General features: G+C 37.9%; 3 protein-coding genes and 1 long non-coding RNA gene across 8 annotated transcripts; 1 reads left to right on the plus strand and 3 right to left on the minus strand.

Annotated features, from left to right (window-relative positions):
- Positions 1–384: 384 nt before the first annotated feature.
- Positions 385–4,802, minus strand: LOC103401605 (proline-rich receptor-like protein kinase PERK4). Of its 4 annotated transcripts, none has more exons than XM_070815411.1 (9): positions 4,619–4,802; positions 3,493–4,288; positions 2,570–3,094; positions 2,193–2,279; positions 2,007–2,077; positions 1,839–1,915; positions 1,478–1,622; positions 1,201–1,362; positions 385–1,062 (listed from the first exon to the last, which is right to left on the minus strand). In XM_070815411.1, the coding sequence occupies exons 2-9, from the start codon at positions 4,172–4,174 to the stop codon at positions 829–831; spliced, it is 1,983 nt and encodes a 660-aa protein (XP_070671512.1). In that variant the 5' UTR covers positions 4,175–4,288; positions 4,619–4,802; the 3' UTR covers positions 385–828. The 4 variants fall into 4 exon arrangements, with proteins under 4 accessions (XP_070671512.1, XP_028947010.2, XP_070671518.1 ...); XM_029091177.2 differs by lacking the exon at positions 4,619–4,802 and adding an exon at positions 4,458–4,610; XM_070815417.1 differs by lacking the exon at positions 4,619–4,802 and adding an exon at positions 4,432–4,569.
- A 2,003-nt stretch (positions 4,803–6,805) lies between these two features.
- LOC114820482 (uncharacterized) lies at positions 6,806–7,756 on the plus strand. The gene is made up of 4 exons (XR_011577107.1): positions 6,806–7,010; positions 7,110–7,227; positions 7,331–7,430; positions 7,544–7,756. It is a non-coding gene; the product is annotated as an uncharacterized lncRNA (long non-coding RNA).
- Positions 7,757–9,736: 1,980 nt separating this feature from the next.
- Positions 9,737–12,703, minus strand: LOC103401596 (F-box protein At5g07610-like). Its single transcript, XM_008340313.4, has 3 exons — positions 12,580–12,703; positions 11,673–11,818; positions 9,737–11,109 (listed from the first exon to the last, which is right to left on the minus strand). The coding sequence occupies exons 2-3, from the start codon at positions 11,814–11,816 to the stop codon at positions 9,982–9,984; spliced, it is 1,272 nt and encodes a 423-aa protein (XP_008338535.2). The 5' UTR covers positions 11,817–11,818; positions 12,580–12,703; the 3' UTR covers positions 9,737–9,981.
- Positions 12,704–14,977: 2,274 nt separating this feature from the next.
- LOC103426804 (F-box protein At5g49610-like) lies at positions 14,978–18,130 on the minus strand. Of its 2 annotated transcripts, XM_017329953.3 has the most exons (4): positions 17,930–18,042; positions 17,686–17,824; positions 16,599–17,062; positions 14,978–16,253 (listed from the first exon to the last, which is right to left on the minus strand). In XM_017329953.3, exons 3-4 carry the CDS (start codon positions 17,037–17,039, stop codon positions 15,168–15,170), a joined length of 1,527 nt encoding a protein of 508 aa, XP_017185442.2. In that variant the 5' UTR covers positions 17,040–17,062; positions 17,686–17,824; positions 17,930–18,042; the 3' UTR covers positions 14,978–15,167. The 2 variants fall into 2 exon arrangements, with proteins under 2 accessions (XP_017185442.2, XP_008363104.2); XM_008364882.4 differs by lacking the exon at positions 17,686–17,824 and having other exon boundaries at positions 17,930–18,130.
- Between the last annotated feature and the right edge of the window lie 440 nt (positions 18,131–18,570).

The raw sequence follows: 18,570 nt of genomic DNA on the forward strand, positions 1-18,570 counted from the left end.
AGAAGAAAAATGAATCAACCTTTCCTTTTTCCACAGATATAATGATGATGCATCATGCTCCCTTTGCCTTTTACTCAAACCCCAAAGCCACTCACGTGGCATGTAAATGGGAAACCAAGAAAAAAGGCCAAAACAAAAGAATCCCAAGCAAACATCATCATTGTCTTCCACTATTAGCCGAAATGAGATATGGCCACATTTGGTCACTACTCCAAAAGCATAACACACAAAGTCACTTAATTGTGGCCAGCTCAAAATATGAGCCAATCACAACAGACTAAACTAGTGAAATTTAAAACACATTGAATAAATTAAATGTTTGAGCTAAAAACACAGAGATCAAAAGTCTAGGAGGTGCACTACCTCTCTGAAAGATACCATGAATAACTTTATAATTTGTGATACAAATAATTTTATTGAAAATAAAAATATCCAACATTCAAGGCAATTCATAATAATACAGACAATCTATCTTCTAAGTCCAAAGTATTTGTACGGTATAGTACAAATCCATATTTATCAGAGAAAAGATCAAACTTAATTAAGCTAATCAAGATCTGGGTCATTTCAATTACCCCCAAAGTACACAATTACCCAAAGCAAATCAGCCTGCGGCCCGATCAATGGCACTCCTAATCTTCAATTAACCTCACATTTTTTCAGCTTAATCACAAAGTTCAATGACAAATTAGAACAGTAATCACGTTGCATGCATGCATGCATATGATCATCCTTAATTGCTTTCGTATTTACAGTTTTATCGAACTGTGAATTTTAATTCTGTCCTTTTAAATCAGTATTGTTGTAGAGCATGAGGGCTCAAAGTCCTCATTTCTTGGGTGTGCTCATTTCTCTGGAGTCATTACTTGAAGTCCCGAAATCACTGCTCCCAAATTCCTGGCTTGAAAGGGCTAACTTTCTGAACTTCTTCATGTCAGCATTGTACGCCTGCGTATCGTAGTCCGAGCTTCCTCCACTGGCGTTGAACATAGAGCTCTTCCCGGGTTTTGTTCCTTCATTTAGATCATCGAGCGATACATCTCCTTCCAGTGCACGTACTATCTGTTTCGTTCATAACATAAACATTATGTTATCAAACTGTCAATCTCAACTATTGGTCAAAATGAAATTTAATTTAAATGTTGAGACAACATAAATAACTATGAGTCTATGACAACATAACATGTCTGATATGTATACCTGGCTCATCTTTGCGCGCTTTCTAGCAGAGTGACGGATACTTGCAGCCGCGCACGCGACCATCCGGGCCATCTCATTAGGGTTGTAGTTATTGTCCAAACGAATATCTACTAGCTCCGCGTAATTATTATCCTCTAATGCACGAGTGAGAAGTGGTCGGGCCTGTACATTTGTGTCACATTTTGCACAAAATTAGTAAAACCTTAATGATCATATACTCTAAATATTAAAAAAAATATGATCAACATTGGAAAGGATAGAGCATGCAAGTACTAACCCAGTCAACCAAGCTGTCGTCCATTGCATTTGAAGGATCCACTGGTTTCTTTCCAGTTATGAGTTCCAGGAGCATGACCCCAAATGAGAAAACATCAGACTTTTCTGTCAATTTTCCACTTGATGCATATTCTGGAGCTAAATACCTGCATTATTCAGACGCAAAACCAGAATTATATTTGGTAATTAGACCAACCCACTAATTAAGATGAGATTGAGTTATAATTACACAGATTGCTTGCGTTGCAAGGTACTAATAAAATTGATTCATTTTCGTATCTGACATAACCTATTGTACTATTCGAACTCAGGTCTCGAATGTAGGGGTAAAGGCTATCTACGAGAGAAGCTATGTGACATACCCGAAAGTTCCCATGACTCGTGTCGATACGTGGGTGTTATTGTCAGAAGACAGCTTAGCCAACCCAAAATCTGCAACCTGAAAGAACAGAAAAATGAATACATTAAAGGATGATCTCGGGATGTTGAATGACTTTGGCATGAAATTATAAACAACTTGGGGACTATACCATGGCTTCGAAGTTGTTATCAATGAGAATGTTAGCAGATTTGATATCACGATGGATGATTTTCGGGTGGCCTGGATGCAACTCAAGTTCCAATTAATTAGTAATGATGAGACTATATATATATGTCAGACATATACAATAGTTAAATAAATGGGATAAACGATATAAGGGCTGCGACTTTCTTACAATCTTCATGAAGGTATGCAAGCCCTTTGGCAGACCCAACTGCAATCCGAAGTCTAGTTGGCCAATCCATAGGTGGTAGACCCTTTCCTGCAACACAAAGTTTCAAAAATAGCTCAAAAAGATGAACAAATACACAGCCATTTAACCAAACGTGTTGATTATCTTGTTGACTGCCTCTCTTTTCATTTTTATAAAACGAGAGATGATCAACAAAAATGTGTTGGATGGTAGCACTCATAATAGATTAAAGTAAATTGATGAATTTGATCTTTTTTTTGTTGTTGTTGATGATTTGTTGTCATTTAGTGTTATCAACAAAATATCGACAATGTACTAGATTGTGTGACAGGGAATATGCTAAGTGCATTCATACTCACCATGCAAGTGATATTCCATGGTTTTGTTGGGAACAAATTCATAGACCAGCATTCTCTGCTCACCAACAATACAATATCCAACCAGTGACACAAGATGTCGATGATGAACGCGACTAATGATCTCCACCTCTGCTGCGAATTCTCTTTCTCCTTGCCCACTGCCCGACTTGAGACTTTTCACTGCAATTATTGTTCCATTGGGCAAAACACCTTTGTGCACATACCCGAACCCGCCCTGACCCAACAAATTGGCCTGATCAAACCCATTAGTAGCGGCTGCTAGCTCATCATATGTGAAGGTGCTCTTGTTGAAACCAAGTGCCATTGATGGTGAGGGAGGTGGCAATGGGGGTGCTGAGTAATTGGTGCTCACTTCACCGCTCATCGGCATTTGAGGAGGTGTTGAAGACCAAGCACCACCACCACCACCAGGTGGTTGGTTGTTTAGCCTCATCACATGGTCTCCTTGTGGATTATTCATATCGTGCCAACTTTGTTGTTGTGTGTTGTAATAGCCACCACCAGCTGCGCACACATAAAGTTGTTTTCCTTTATTGTATGAACAAGTCAATAAGTCTATTGTATGTTCTACGATAATTATATTATTTTCTTTTAGTTCAACCATTTCAACGTTTTCCGTATGTGTCTTAAGCTCTTTGATTAGCAAGACATCAAAACAAACATTCCTAAAACACATCAAAGAATTCCAAAACATTCCTAAAAATCACAATGATAGATCGCGCTTATATGATCTGCCAGTTTATGTGTACGTCATACCATGTGGTCAGCTAATGTGGTATGAAAATATGGTACTTCAAGCATTAGCGAAATAATGAATGTTGCTAGGGCAAAAAAGGAGAAAAAAACAATGAATGTTATACATGGATTAATGCATGGGTGATGAACGAGTTAGGGTTTGACACCTTTAGGAGCATCTCCATAGTACTGCATATCGCGGCGCTTTCTCCTCCTCTTCCTGATGCAAACCACACAAACGACGAGCAGGACAATTATAATTACAGCTGCCCCAATTGCAACTCCCGCCGCCCTGCCTTTATTTGAAGATGATGATGTGTCGTCATCATCAGAACTACTTTTTGATGAGGAACTACTAGCACGTGGTGGCGTGAGTGCACCAGAGGGAGAAGTCCGAGAACGCCCTGGAGGAGGAGGCGCACTCAAAGTCTCATCTTCAGCATCTGCCGCTGGTGTCTGTTGTGCCGGCGTTGCCTTTCCCGGTGATTCCTTAGCATGAGGTGGAGATGGGGTCGCCTCTTTTGGTGCAGGTGGAGACTGGGACCCCTGCTTGGGTGGATGTGGCGATGATGATGAAGACGAGTCCTTAGGAGGTGGCGATGATGATGAAGACGAGTCCTTGGGAGGCGGCGATGATGATGAAGACGAGTCCTTTGGAGGCGGAGATGATGATGGAGGCGGCGAGGACGGTGGTGGTGATGATGCCGGCGTCGAGGATGGTGGTGGCGCCGAAGATGAGTCCTCTGGGGATTCCTTTGGAGATGGACCAGATGGAGATGACTTGGACGAGTCCGGCGTAGGTGGTGAAGAAGATGAAGAGTCCGGGGACGGCTCACTGTCAGAAGACATTATTCGTCTCTTGCTCAACCTCCGGCCAAGGACTAATTTCCCAAAGAGTTGTATGTTGTGGTGGCGGGAAACTTCACCTCTCCCAGAACTGCTCGTCGCAATGATTGAAGTCCCCTAGACCATGATCAAATTCAACAATATTTGAAAGAAACAACATTAGGTTTTGGAAGATCAACGTATCTCACGACGCATGCAATCATGCAGACGCATATAAGAGAGAAAATGCAAATGTGTAACTTAAACGAATGTACATGTACATGTGCTACCAAGTAAAGATAACAACATTAGTATCGATCTCCCTCCAGGATTTAGATCCCATGTTCTGACATGTACGTATGACATTAAAAAAGAATTTTCTGAAATTTAAAATCGGATATTTTTGGAGAAAAAATCGTAAGATCGTCTGGAAATTAAGGGGTGGAAAACAAATAATTAAGGTGGTACCTGGTGATCAAAGAAAGAAGGTAGGAGGGTTCTCAAAGGAAAGAGAAAGGAGGTATGATTGCCATGGCATTATGGCCTCCTACAAAGGAGGGACCAACCCCTTAGCTCTCTCTCTAAACCTATCTATCTGTGTAGGCCAGCCCTTAACTTAGCATTTTGTTTGTTATTTCTTTTACCAGTTCTTCTCTCCCACTTTGGCACCTCGCTGCAATCCCCCACATTTGTATTTGCTTTACATTCTTCCCTCACAGCCAACAAATATAGCCTTCAAATTTAGACATTTCCTCCACCTTTCACGCGCATCTCTTCACACTTGTTACAACTCACATCAACCAACTGAATAACCTACTCAGTAACAAGTAAACACAGCATAAAATGGTACCAAGAATAGTAACTTGTAGGTATTGTGTCCGTATAGGCCAGACATCCGTTATTTTGCACCCGCTCAGCACCTTATTATCCCCTCTTACACCACGGTAGAAGTTCAATTCTTACACTTCTCCGTTATTTTCTAGTTAGGACACAACTCGGTTAATTGTGTATCAGTCGAGCATTTTTCTGTCATTATTGTATTTTCCCTTCCTTCTCATCAGAACAATAGATGGTAATAATATCACTGGATATTGGAAAGAAAAGTATGTATAAGCAAGATGACGATGAAAAAAGCTCGACGGATACAGAATTAGAAGATGTGATTCGTTCTAATGTACATTGACTAAATTTTAACAATTTTCCAGAACTGATTTGTTTTCTGATATGATCTTGGCTGTGGTTGTACTTTGAGAATTAAAGAGCAAATTGTATCAATTTGCTGATTAAGAAATGAAAACATTCAGCATTCAAAGGACCTCTGACTAAAGAAATATTCAGCATTCATTAAGGTGAAAGGTGAAGCCACAATACATGTGGAGCAAAAATTGTACATAATATGTAAACAAATTATTCACTCGACACAATTTCACCCTCGTTCATTTTTCCGAAGAGGGTTTTATTAATTCGAGTTCGACCCATTCTAGGTTACGCGCCTATTAATTACAACATTTCTTTTGGGAAAGAAATACCCTTTGATTCCAATTCGAATAAAATGTAACTTGAGGATTTTGGTGTTAGTTTGATTTTGTGACTGCACCTAGGCCGAACCCTAGATTGCCTACGTACCCTCTTAAGGGATCAAGTCACTCGTAGTTCATGGTGTTTGGGTTTTGATGCCTTATGCAGTTTCAGCTCATGCAGGCGAGGAGCATAGAAAATTTGATATGGCTTCATGCCATTTGAGACTTTTCTTCGGCTTTGTGCCATTTGAAACTTTTCTTCGGCTTCGTGCCATTTTGGTATTTGATGGCAGGAGTGAATTTAGTTTATATGAACCAGGGATTCGTTTCGGTTTCACGGTTGCGTCTAAAACTTGATATCAAAATGCCTATGTATTCTTAACGAAATCAAACCGGCGTAATTCATAATTTTGAATGACTTTGAGCTATTTGAAGCGACTTTATGCCTTCGAGTTTTGACGCGGCTTTGTACCATTTTGAGATTTGATACGGCTTCATGCCATTTGACTTCTTCAAGAATTTTATGGGAGCTTGATCCATGTATTTATCGAGCTTTTTTGCTTTGAGATGGTTTGCGTCCACGGTGTTTGGAATGATGTGTTGTCATTATCTCTGTGCTTATACTACAAGTTTCGTTGACTTTGATCTAACTTAATGGGTGCTTGAATCTACAAAGTCCACTTTGGTGAAAACAAAATGATAGACTCACGGGCTTAGCTTCCATTAGCTTGCTGAAAAGCTTCTTTCATATTTTAATCCCTAGTAAATTGGGACTTCATCTTTGCTTGACTTTTCCTCAAGGTTTCGTAGCAATTCCATCCTATTTGAAATAGGACTTTTTGAAACTTTGAAAGAATGAAAGGCCGGCCCCCTTTTTTCCTTACTTTTCTGGGACCTTTGTCAGTTTGTCTTCTTATTTAAATTCTGAATAAAGCCCATAATTTTGATGGGTGCAGGGACTTTCTTTTGCTCTCCACGTGAGATGCATACTTTTCTTTTGAACATACTTTGAATTTTCAAACCTTCACAAAACAAGCTTTACTTTTTTCATGCTTTTAAGTTTTCACAACTTCCCACGTGGGTTCGTGATTTTCAGGAAGCTTTATCCACCTCTCCTTTTCTTTTATGCGGTTTTGATACCTACAAATCCAACAAAAACTTTTATGCGGCTTTATTCCCCCTCTCTGGCGAAATGGGTTTTTTTTAAGAGTCCCCATTTTTCTTGGCTCTCATACAGGGTAATTTTCCTCCAGAAGCAACTGATATCCTTGGGTACTCGTCATATTTCAAATTTCTATTTGGATTGGGTAACCGTGGATTTCTCAGTGAGGATGGATAAGGTTTGTTGAAGTTCAATCTTATTTTCAAACTTCTTTGATTTAACATCGTTTCCCTCGAGTCCATGAAGGCTTTCATTTTTCCCCTCTTTGATTTCTCAGGTCCACGAAGGCTTTCACTTTTCCTCTGCTGTATTGCTCTTTTGCTTTTGCCACTTCACTTGTGTTTCTTTTTGTGAATCGAGAACTCAAAACGAAGAGGGCAGTGGGAGCGAAGCAGGTTACCCATTTTCATTTTCTTTATGTTCTGAATTTGTTTATGTATTTGGAGTGAAACGACGCTCTACACTTTGATAAATTTCTTGAATCTTCCGTGCATGCAGGCGTCATAGGTAAAGGCTTCTCTTCTATTTGGTTGTTGGACGAACTTGTTTTTTGCAGTACGAGTTCGTTGAAGACAAGTGTTGATTCATGGCTCCCAAGGTGAGAATTTGCACTCTTAAATTCGTAGTAATGCATCCCTCATATCTGCTGCATTTTGAATGAGTTTTGATGTATTAGAGTGTAATTACTCTCTGGCATTTCTGTTTTCTCAGGGGAAATTATTTGACTGGTCTTGACAGTAGACATTTGGACACCTCTTTTGTGTTCCCATTTATGTTTTGTCTTTGTCATTATTTTTTTGTTAACACTTGTATAAAGTGATGCTTTTCCCCAAATCTTTTGTAGTCTTGATTTGTCTTCTAGTTCTTTGGGGTGTTTGCCATGTGAATGAGTTTCCCGAATAATTTGGCAGCAAACGTTTCCTTCTTTATAAGACCATCTCCAATCCTGACCTAAAACCTAAAAATATTTAGCCCACAAAATTTAAGTTTTAGCTCAGAAACAGCTTTTCTACTCCAACCATTTTGGCCTAAAATTTTAGCCTCAGATTATCAAAAAATGAATTAAGGCTATTTTTTAAAAAAAAAAATTATGTAAACTATCCTAAATTAATTTTATGAACATTTTAAAGTAAAAATATTTAAATTCTGATAAATTTTGAAAAATCACTAAATCAATACATGAAAATCATGATAAACCACATAAACTTAAAAAAATAAAATTATTCTAGCCGTTGGAAAAAAATATTTAAATTCCAATAAATTTTAAGATTATTCTAGCCATTGGATTTAAATTTGGACCGTTAGATCTTTTTTTTACCGTTAGATTTGATTATATTCGATTTAAGCCGTTGGATTCAATAAATATATAAATATAAATAATAAAAAATTGAATGTGGACCATTGGATTAACCAACGGTCCAATTACCACCACCACCCGATGAAGAAAAGTAGCCGTTGGCTACAGGACAATGCCCACTTTTCACTCTCATCCGTGGGTCCCAGCAATTTTTGTGGGCTAAATTTGTGACCTATATTTGCCTTCATTTTAATTTTTTGGTTTTAGGTTTGGTTTAGGTTTTGGGTTGGAGTGGATTTTGGGGGGGGGGAAAGGGGAAAATTTAGGTTATAAGCCACCATTGAAGATGGTCTAAACCTGGAACAGCAAGTGTTTAATGCAAAGGCTTGAAACATTTTTTTATTTTAATCTTCACGTGAAAGAGAGAAGCGTGGGACGGTAGAGAAGCTTAAAACTTTGAACCCTTTTTTTATCTTCATGTGGCAGAGAAGTAGGTGAACATATTCGACACAATGAAAATCTTTGTTCCATCTTCACGTCTTCTTCCTTCCTTGTCTTTATCAAAGTTGTGTTGGAGACTTTTCTTTTGTCATCATCAAAATTTCTGATTTCTTTTCCTTTGTTTATTTTTCAACACATACATGTACTTATATGGTCATTTGTCTACATGTGCATTTGTCTTTGTTCCCTTGTCTCTTTTATCCAATATGATGGCCATGTGCATGGCTTTTTTAAAAAAACAAACTTTTCTTCTTCCTCTTCTTCATGTGAATGACTTTGAGATGTCCCCCCTTGGATGTTGCATTCCTCATTTGCTTGGACTCTTATCCCAAATGGTTTTTCGTATCATTTTAGCCAAAGGCATCTTCCATGTTTTGTACCCGTGGGTAGCAACAACACCGAACATGATAATTTCTTCTCTCTTTCTTGTGTTGCATCTTTGTATATGTTGTTTCCTTGCTGTCTTTTCTTCATAGAGACCAAATATGAGTCGGTCAAGGGGAGCAAAAGTTGCATTTTGCTTCTTTTCTCTTGTTTATTTGTCCACAAATGCATCTGTTTTCTCATTGGACCGCAAAGAATGACTTTCATTAGACTTTGATTGGAACTTCACGGGGTGGTTTAGGCCACCCCGAAGAAATTCATGGAAAGCACGAATGATTGAATTCCTTCTCTTTTCTGGCAGCACTTCGTTGTTTTTGGTGTTCTCTCAAAAGTTTCTCTATTTTCTGCAGAGTTTCCCCTTCTTCTTTTTTCTCTGTTTTCTTGCTGCAACTGATGCCTATTTATAGGCATCCTAGGAAGGCTCTAGAGTTTGTTACGTGGGGAGAGATAGAGGCCATGACCTCTTGCCACTTTCTGTTAACCTCCATTTCTGATTCCACGTTTCTTTTGGTTGCAGAAAATGGGGGAGCACTTATTTTTCCCCTTTTGTAGGGAGAAATGCATATTTATTTATTTATTTATGGATGTTGATTTGTATGTAAAGCCCGTCCTCATCTTTTGAGCTGGATTACACTTCTGTTTTACCTTGTAGTTTGACCCAAATTGTATGGACTCTTTTTTTTTTTTTTTTTTGTATATTTTTGCTGTTCAATAATACACAATTGTCAAATGATGTTTCCATGATTCGCATATCATACAGACAGTCAAAACCCAAGAACAAACATTATGACTTGTGGTCCAAGAAACTGATCACTATGACTTGTGGTTCAAGAAACTAAACATTATTATGAGTTTGAACAAGTTTCAACTAACAACTCCTAAATTGAACTTGCAAACAATCATCAAATCCTAAATCGAAAATCCAGTCTGAGAGTGGAAGGAGAAAAACAGCAAGTATACTGCTCATTTACGAAGGGTGAACGTGCACGAGGTTGTTGACATATGGAAGATACCTTACATATCCAACATCAGTCCCGTCATCACTTCTTAGAATTTCAGCCTTCCCTGTCTTCAGATTATAAGCATAGAGTCTCTTTCCAAAATCAAATATCACCATGTCATTGTTCACGCAAGCCAACGCCCTCAACTCCTTGTTAAAATTGTTGAAAAACTCAAGACCAAGAGCAATACTATGCTTCAGATGCATGTCCATGTCACCATAGATGTCCAGGGTGTATTCATTCTTGTCTTTGTGAGGCAGAAGGTAGCACAGCTCACCATTCATCTCTGTCAATACACCATGTGGTCCGCTGTTGATGGGAAGCGACAGAATACCATAATGCTCGTCATTCAAATCAAAAGCCAAAACAGCCCCAGCAGAAGTTTCCCAAAAGGCTACGCCCTTCAGAAAGAGCCCGTCACCATTCAACTTCATAGCATCCAACTCACAGCATTCTGTGTCAGCAAGTCTCCATGAGGATGACCTCGAAGAGTAGATCTCGAAACAGATAACCGGATGGTCAGTTAGAGAGAAGGCATGATCAGTTAGAGAGAAGGCGCAAACAAGTTGGAAATGCTCTGCAAAATTAAGCACAGAAGGCTCAAAGGCTAGAGCTAGAGCAGGTTCAGGGCCATGATAGAAGTTCGACTGGGGAAGCGCTTTCCACTCCTTGTTAGCAGGATTGCAAATGTAGTAGGTATTCTCTCCATCACAGCTTTGGCAGCAAAGCAGACCATTGCAGCTCGTTCTGACAGTAACCGGTTCAGGCAAGAAGCTGAGGGAAGGACTGGGAACGCCATAAGCATCATGATTAAGAGATACAAAGAAGGGCCTGTCGCCAGGGAGTTGACAAAAGAGACCAGAGATATCCCGGAAGCGGTAACCTTGCTTGTGGATGAAGAAAGGGCTGGTAATCCGCTTATCCCACTCTTTGCTAACAGCTCTGAACCGGGAGAGTGTTTTTGCAGGGAGGAATTCAAGAGCATGGTCTGCAACAACATCTTTGATCTCCACGGTATGCTTGAACCTTTTGTGTCCCGGATATTCGCAAGTTTCAATTACAGGAACAATCCTTTTGTTGCGATATCCGTGAAACTGCAATAGAAATAACACATTAGAAAGGCGCATAAGTAGATAAACGTTAGAAAGGATTAAACTTTAGTCACACAAACAATGGCAAAGCTTGTTCATCATTCAACCAATCAAAATAGGTGATTGAATTTAAATCGGAAGTATAAAGCGAAATAGGGACAAAGAGAATTCCTTTTTGCTTTGAATTTTAGTAAATTAGTATAAAAACCCCGACAACCCCTACAAGTTCATGAAAGGAAAAGTCGACTCCTGCTCAAAGAAATGGTTAAGATACTACATAACTCTGCTATCAATACTACATAACTAACACAAGCATCACAGGAAAATGAAACGAAAATATACCAAACACAATTAAAACATCCAGTAATCCTATATTGCATGAACCAATTTTTATAACTGGATTCGATTTGGAGCACAGCGAAATGAAGCGTAGATAATCTGTTCAGCGTAATTCTTGAGAAGAGCTAGCAAACTGAAGCAAATGTATAGGCTCAAAATTAATGTAATCTATTAAGTAAACATGAATGCAGTAAAAATAAAAAGCAATTAATCAACCAGTGACATACCTCAACTTTCACCAAATGATCATGAGATAGATCACGCATATATTCTTCTTGTCCACAGTCATCGAAAAGGTTTTCTTCCCCAGAATTATCAGAATTGCATTTATCACTGATGGTAAACTCCTCACTTCCCTCGGAAATCGCCATTTCTGCAAAAAACGAAGAAACCCAACTTAACAAGGACACCAAAGATAAGGAACCCAAGGACGCCAAATATAAGAAACCCCAAAGAACAAACCAAAGTTGGGTTTTCTTGTTTCATGGTAAAAATTGGTTAATTCTTCGAAAATCAAATTCAAATCCATAACCCATTAGAGGAAAAAATGGGTTTGTCAGTAAAAGTCGGCCACTTTTTTCGAAATTCAAATTTAAACCCAGAACATAATCACATTGGAAACAATGGATTCTTTCATTTTCTTGGGCTTTCTCAGTAACCAAACAAACGAAAACGAAGGAAAACAGAGAGCGGTCTCTGAAAAACCCAAAACCAATTAGAGGGAATAAATGGGTTTCTGGGTTAAAACTGGTCATTTTTTTCAAAAACAGAATTTAAATCCAGAACACCATCAGACCCAGTATTCTTGCATTTTCCTTGGCTTTCTCAGAAACCAAGCGAAAACAGAGAGCGTAAAAAACACAAAACAAATAAACCCTCGTAAAAAAGAGAAATTCAAACACAATCTTCGAAGCGATCGTAAAGGGCGTAAAGAACCCATTTCATTCAACCCTAAGAATTCAAGATTATTAGACAAAAAAATGTGAAGAAAAAAGAACCATAAAACAGAGTAGAGCTCTGCCGATGAATTGAGTTTTTTTCATTTCGTATAAACGTATACAATTACAATATGCGCATGCGAAGCTTCGAAATGCTTCGATTAAACCCAGAAAAACGAAAACTACGAGAACTCACCGTCGTAGCCGCAAGAAACCGCCGGAGATCGATCGCTGCCTTGAACTTGAACTTGAACTTGAGAGCAGTTAATGGCCGTCCGTGGTTTGCTAATTCTTATAGGTTGTACTTCCAATGGTGTTTTGACACGTGTGTGCCTTGTATTGAGTTGATGACGTGAACGACAAGTTTGAGATTCTTTTTTCCAACTTGACCAATGACCACCAACACAAAAGAATACTTACACAAGAAGATAAACGGAAAAGATTTATAGATTCCGGATATCCTTAAAAAGGAGCCGTACAGACTCCTCGTTCGTTCAAATCTACCAAATCACTAAAAAATAATCCCACCACAACCACAAACTGTAGAGGAGAGGCTCGGAGTTAGGGCTGATTTGGTATTGTTGTACTTTGAAAAAAAAAAAACTGTTTCTGCTGTGATGTGAGAATAAGCAACTATGAAATAAAGTAGCAGATTGTTTGGTAAACTTTTTTGTAAAAATGCTTTTGGAAAGAAAAAAAGTAGTATTATAGTGTTTGGTAAACTTTTATGTAAAACAGATGTGAAAAAAAACTGATTTTTCAAAGCTGGGTTTTGCAACTTCTTGTTTTTTGGCTTTTTTTTCACAAAAAACTGTGAAAAAAAACTGAAGCTGAATGTTTACCAAACACAAAAAAGCTCCCAACTTTTTTCAGAATTACTTCAGTACCAAATCAGGGCTTATTATGAAATTTCTTTACTTTTTATGCTTTTGTTTATGTTCATTAGCTTGTAGTTTAAGTGTATGTGCTTTTGTTTCTCTCATTTGACAAGAAAATTTGTGTATTATTATCAAACTAAAGCCTATTTCAATTAGCGTTTCGTAGTTAGTTCATTATTTTGCATGTATTTTTTTATTTTATAGTAAAACCACAGTATCCATATGGAATAGTAGAATAATTAGTCTTAAAAAAAAAATTCTCATGGTTGCAGTTTTGAGCTATGATTATTTATTACTTCAATATAGTAATATTTGTTTTAGCAAAACTTACAAACAAGTTGAGTGCTTATGATCTCAATTCTCAATGTCATTGTTTTTTTCGTGACTCAACTTATCTCTTTTGATCAAAATTTTACATTTCAATACAAAAAAAAAACCTTCGACTTTTATCCTATTAATTATATTATATTTTGCCTAATGTCTTCAAATAGCCTCGAGGCCTCTCCTAACCTCGATTTTGCGTAATTATATTATATTTTTGTCGCAGAGACCCGGTCTTTTTTTGTTGGGGGGGGGGGGGGGGACAATGTTGTGCTTTTGTTCTTGCATCACTAAAATCAACGAGCTTGTACTCGACTAACAAAATGATTTCAACACTCATTATGTAGATTCAGATGGTCTATCAAAATGACGTAACTTCTCATTTTGGTTCCTTGTACGTCATCAATCATTTTGATATTTTTTTGGAAAATTTTGTTAAATAAAGATTAAAATGACAAAAATACCCTCAGTTTAATAAACAATGGGTCAATATTATTTGACAAAATATTACAGAATGACTAAAGTGATTGATGATGGACAAATGACCACTTTTATCGATTTTAAATTTTAGGGATCAAATGAGGAGTTATATCAATCTTAAGGATCATTTTGGCTAAAAAACATTTTTGAGATTGGGTGTGCCACTTTTCACTAGGTTGGGTATAATATCTAGTGGATAGGGTGTTAGGTTTTCACCTATGCATCTTAGGTTCAAAACTACCACTCTTTTTAATTATTGTAATAGTTACGAACTCTCACTTCTCCCCTTAATAATAATAATTTTGTCTTTTTTTTAAGAAAAACTTTTCACTAGGGTGAGCGTCTAATGAGGATCCTCTTTGTGAGGATCCTAGGGATCCTCAAGTCCCGTCCGTTCATCGTATATTATGCGGTCAGTTTTTGTCAGGTACTATTCATATTTAATTTTAAATAAAAGTATTTAAAATGATTTTTGATCCATAATGTACGATAAACGGACACGATTTGAGGATCTCTATAATCATCACAAAGAGAATCAGGAGAGGATCCTCATTCGTGAGCGTCTTAGCATTTTCTGTAATTCCAAATATTTGTGTTTGGTTGGAGCTCACGCTTCTTTCAACCCAAACGCTAGTTTAACGTTGGTTTTTTCCTTGTCCCTCTCATCATTTGATTAACAGAGTATCCACTCAAGTCCAAAGTTGAGAAGCGATGGTTCCAACATGAAGGAGACCCATGAATTTCCAGGGAGTTTCTGTCACTGTTTTTTTACCTATTGTGACATTTTATACAAAAATGTTATTGTCAGTGCTTAGCAATTGCACAGAAAAGCACTTGTGAATATCAGCAATTTTAGACCACCACCAAAAAAGTCATTGTCGTTTTCGAGAAGCCAAAAGAAAGCGAATTCCTAAATTGCCAAAGCTAATATCAAGCACCATATTATTTATAAACACAATATCAGTTGATGGAGCACAAGCACCATCTGACAAAAGCACTTGTGCATCAAGGCACCAGGTCTAGAAAAAAAGCCCCATGGACACAACAAACTTAAAACCAACTTGATCAAAACATAACAAGCTAATAAAATGGAAGGCAGACAGAACTAGATCTGCACAAGGCTGTTCACATATGGAAGATATCTTTCATTTCCAGCACCAAGCCCGTAATCGTTTCCTTTCAATACTTTTACCTCCGGGACTTTCACATGATATGCAATCACCGTCTGTCCGACAAGAAGTATCATCACATCATCATTCACACAAGCCAATACCCGAAATGTGTCCATATAAGAGGAGAAACTCTGGTCAAAGAGATTAATCTTCCACTTCAGGCTCATGTCCATATTACCGTAGATCTCCAAGGAGTACATACTGGATTCATCACGAGGCAGAATGTAACACAGCTCTCCATTCCTCTGTGAAATAACACCACGTGGTCCCGTGCTGAAGGGGAGTGACAGAATACTATATTGCATCGTCTTCAAGTCAAATGCCAGAATGACACCCGTTAAAGTTTCCCAAAAGAGTACACCCTTTAGAAAGAGGGTGTTACCTTCCAACGTTGTAGCCTCCAGCTCATAGCATACTGTCTCGGAGAGTTCCCAACCGCTTGTCCTTGAAGAGTATATATCAAAATAGACACCCAAATGACCGGGTACAGAGAAGGCACAGACAAGTTGAAAATGCACTTCAAAGTCAAGCACAGAAGGCTCAAAGGCTAGTGCCGGATAAGACTCAGATCCGTGATACAAATCAGGCTTGGGAAGCTTTCTAAATTGCCTGTTCACAGGGTTGCAAATGTAGTAGGTATCTTCTCCGTCATTGCTCTGACAGCAGACCAGACCATTGCAAGTGGTCTTTGCAATAACTGGTTCGGGCATGAAGCTGAGGTAAGATCTAGGAACGCCGTAAGAATCATTATCAAGTGGAAGGAAGTAAGGGTCGCCACCAGGGGCTTGACAAAAAAGACCAGAGATTTTCCTGAAGTAGTAAGTTTGCTTATGAATGAAGAAAGGATTAGAAATCCACTTATCCCACTGTTTGCTAACAGTTCTCAACCTGCACAGCATTTTTGCAGGGAGGAAAGGAAGAACATTCTCCATTGCAACGTCACCTATGTCCATTCTCTTATAAAGCCTTTCATCATGGGAAAGTTTAGGACCGATTCTTTTACATGGATATTTGTGAAACTGCATGTAAAGACAATCATTAGGATGCATATCAGAGAAAAAGAAAAAGAAGAAGATACAAATTGAATATTTAATCACATCAACAATGCCAACGCCTCCAATTCATAGCCAAAACCAAGTACAAAGGGGAACATAAAATTATCATCTAACGTACACAGGGATCCTCTCAACCGCTTGGATTCCAAGATTTCATAAAGCAAAAATTAAATATGTACATAATCTGAATGTAATATCATATGCAACATCAATTAATCAAACCAGCAAAAGATTAATAAAAAAGAAATGAAAACATATCCCATAAATAATACGCAAAACCAAACATTAGGGCTGTCGACAGTCACATACCTCACAAGAACAGTGTCTCATCTTCAGCTGTTTCCCAGTGAGAACAGTATCCATGTAATGGTGATCATCCATAATCTTCAACTTTCTTCTGAATCCATCAGATAGTTCTTTTTCAGAATCGGTACTCAGATCACTATCAATATCCACTTTCTTCAAATGTTGTTGGCTTTCATCAGATAGAACTTCTTCAGAATCAGTGCCCTCACCACAATCAAAGTCAGAACACGCATAACCGTCCTTTTCCACATTCTTCGACTGTTGTGTGCTTCCATCAAATAGATCTTCTCCAGAATCAGTAGCCACATTGTTTTTAGGACTCACAATTTCATAATTTTCAAAATCACTATCCGCGACACTTTCAGAATCACTGCACACAGAATTGGCAATGCTCACAATGACATAAGAGTCAGAGTCGCTGCCAACATCTTTATCGTTATCCATGATAGGATCCTCAGAATTCACAGCTGCACAATGAAAAATCATTCAATGCAGATAAGTGAATTTCCCAAACATCGAGACCTACGAAAAATCACAACTTCCAAACAAGAGGGAAACCACAAGCTTAAACCTCAGAACAACTTCGATGCCAAATACAGTCTTTCGGAATAAGAATTTTGGTTGCATACAAAAGAACAACTGTTCGCACAGCAGTTTGATTAAACCCTAGCATTCAAATTATGGTTGCTTAGCACAAAAGAAAGCAAACCAAACTTAACGACATCAGATCATAACAAAACCCACAAAGTCATTGTTCTATTGCTTCAGTTAGCTATTCTAATATCTTAATTTACAAAATTTAAACATGGGTCTTGCAAAAAAAAAAAAGAAAAACAACAAAACACCATAAAAATAAATAAATAAATAAAACCCCCAAGTGGCTTTCTTTTTTCCTCAGTAACAAATGGTATTTTCTTCCGATGGAAATAACAAATCGTTTTTCTTTAAATTAAATTGAAAATTGGAACAAAATGGGTTCAATCCAGTTTTCTTTACTTTTCTTTGCGTTTCTCAGTAACCAAACAAATCGAAAAGGGTAAATAACCGCAGAAAAACTGAGTCAAAGACAGAACGAAACCAGAGAGCTTACTGTTTAAACAAGAAACCCAGAGGCCAGAACAAACAGATACGAATAAATCGACTATGATCAATCAAAACCCATTAAACAGAGACTGATCAACGATCAGAAACGATCGGAAAAACCCCAGAAACCCCAACTCATGCACGTCCTGAAAGATTCAAGATTTCTCAAAAAAAAAACACAAATAACTAAACAAATAAAAAAAGAGAAGCTTCTCATTCGAAAAATAAAGACACAAAAGATGAAGTAATACCCAACAGCGTGCCGTCGTACGCCTGAGAAGCAAACCGATGATCGGAACGCTGCGTCGGTTTGGAGAGAAAGAAGACTCAGAGCCCGACCAACTGAAAAGTGAGTCTGCGCAGAGTGAGGGACCTCTGTGAGAGCAGTTAAAAGCAGCGTACGAGACTCGTATTGGTTTTCCGCGGCCACGTGAACCACTAAGATTGGTTTAAAAGTCGTTTGCGAGGTCAATCGGTTGCTTAAGTTTTAAGTTCGAAAAATTGTAAATCCTATGAAATCATCTTTTACTAAAACAAAATTCATCTTTTCTGCGTAATTTGATCCGCAGTAAATTTTTAATAGATAATTACTGCATTTTTCACGAATAATTTTGCTGCCTAATCTTTAGGAAGTTAAATCTCATTAGGACTTTATTCACGAAAATTTTACTAGGGGTACCATATGGGTAAAATGTTAGATGTGCAGTTAAAAATTTAACAGTAAAAAATTTCGAATGTTATGTGAATAAAGGGCTACTTACATTTCAAAAGAAATAGACTTAAAAAAAAAAAAATTGAAACTGGCAAAACTCATTAACTTTCGTCCTTGATATTTAAAATCGATAGGAATGATTCGTGATATTATCCACCATAGATCATTTTAGTCATTCTG

The sequence above is a fragment of the Malus domestica genome, chromosome 02 (assembly GCF_042453785.1).
Source record: "Malus domestica chromosome 02, GDT2T_hap1".
Taxonomy (NCBI): Eukaryota; Viridiplantae; Streptophyta; class Magnoliopsida; order Rosales; family Rosaceae; genus Malus; species Malus domestica.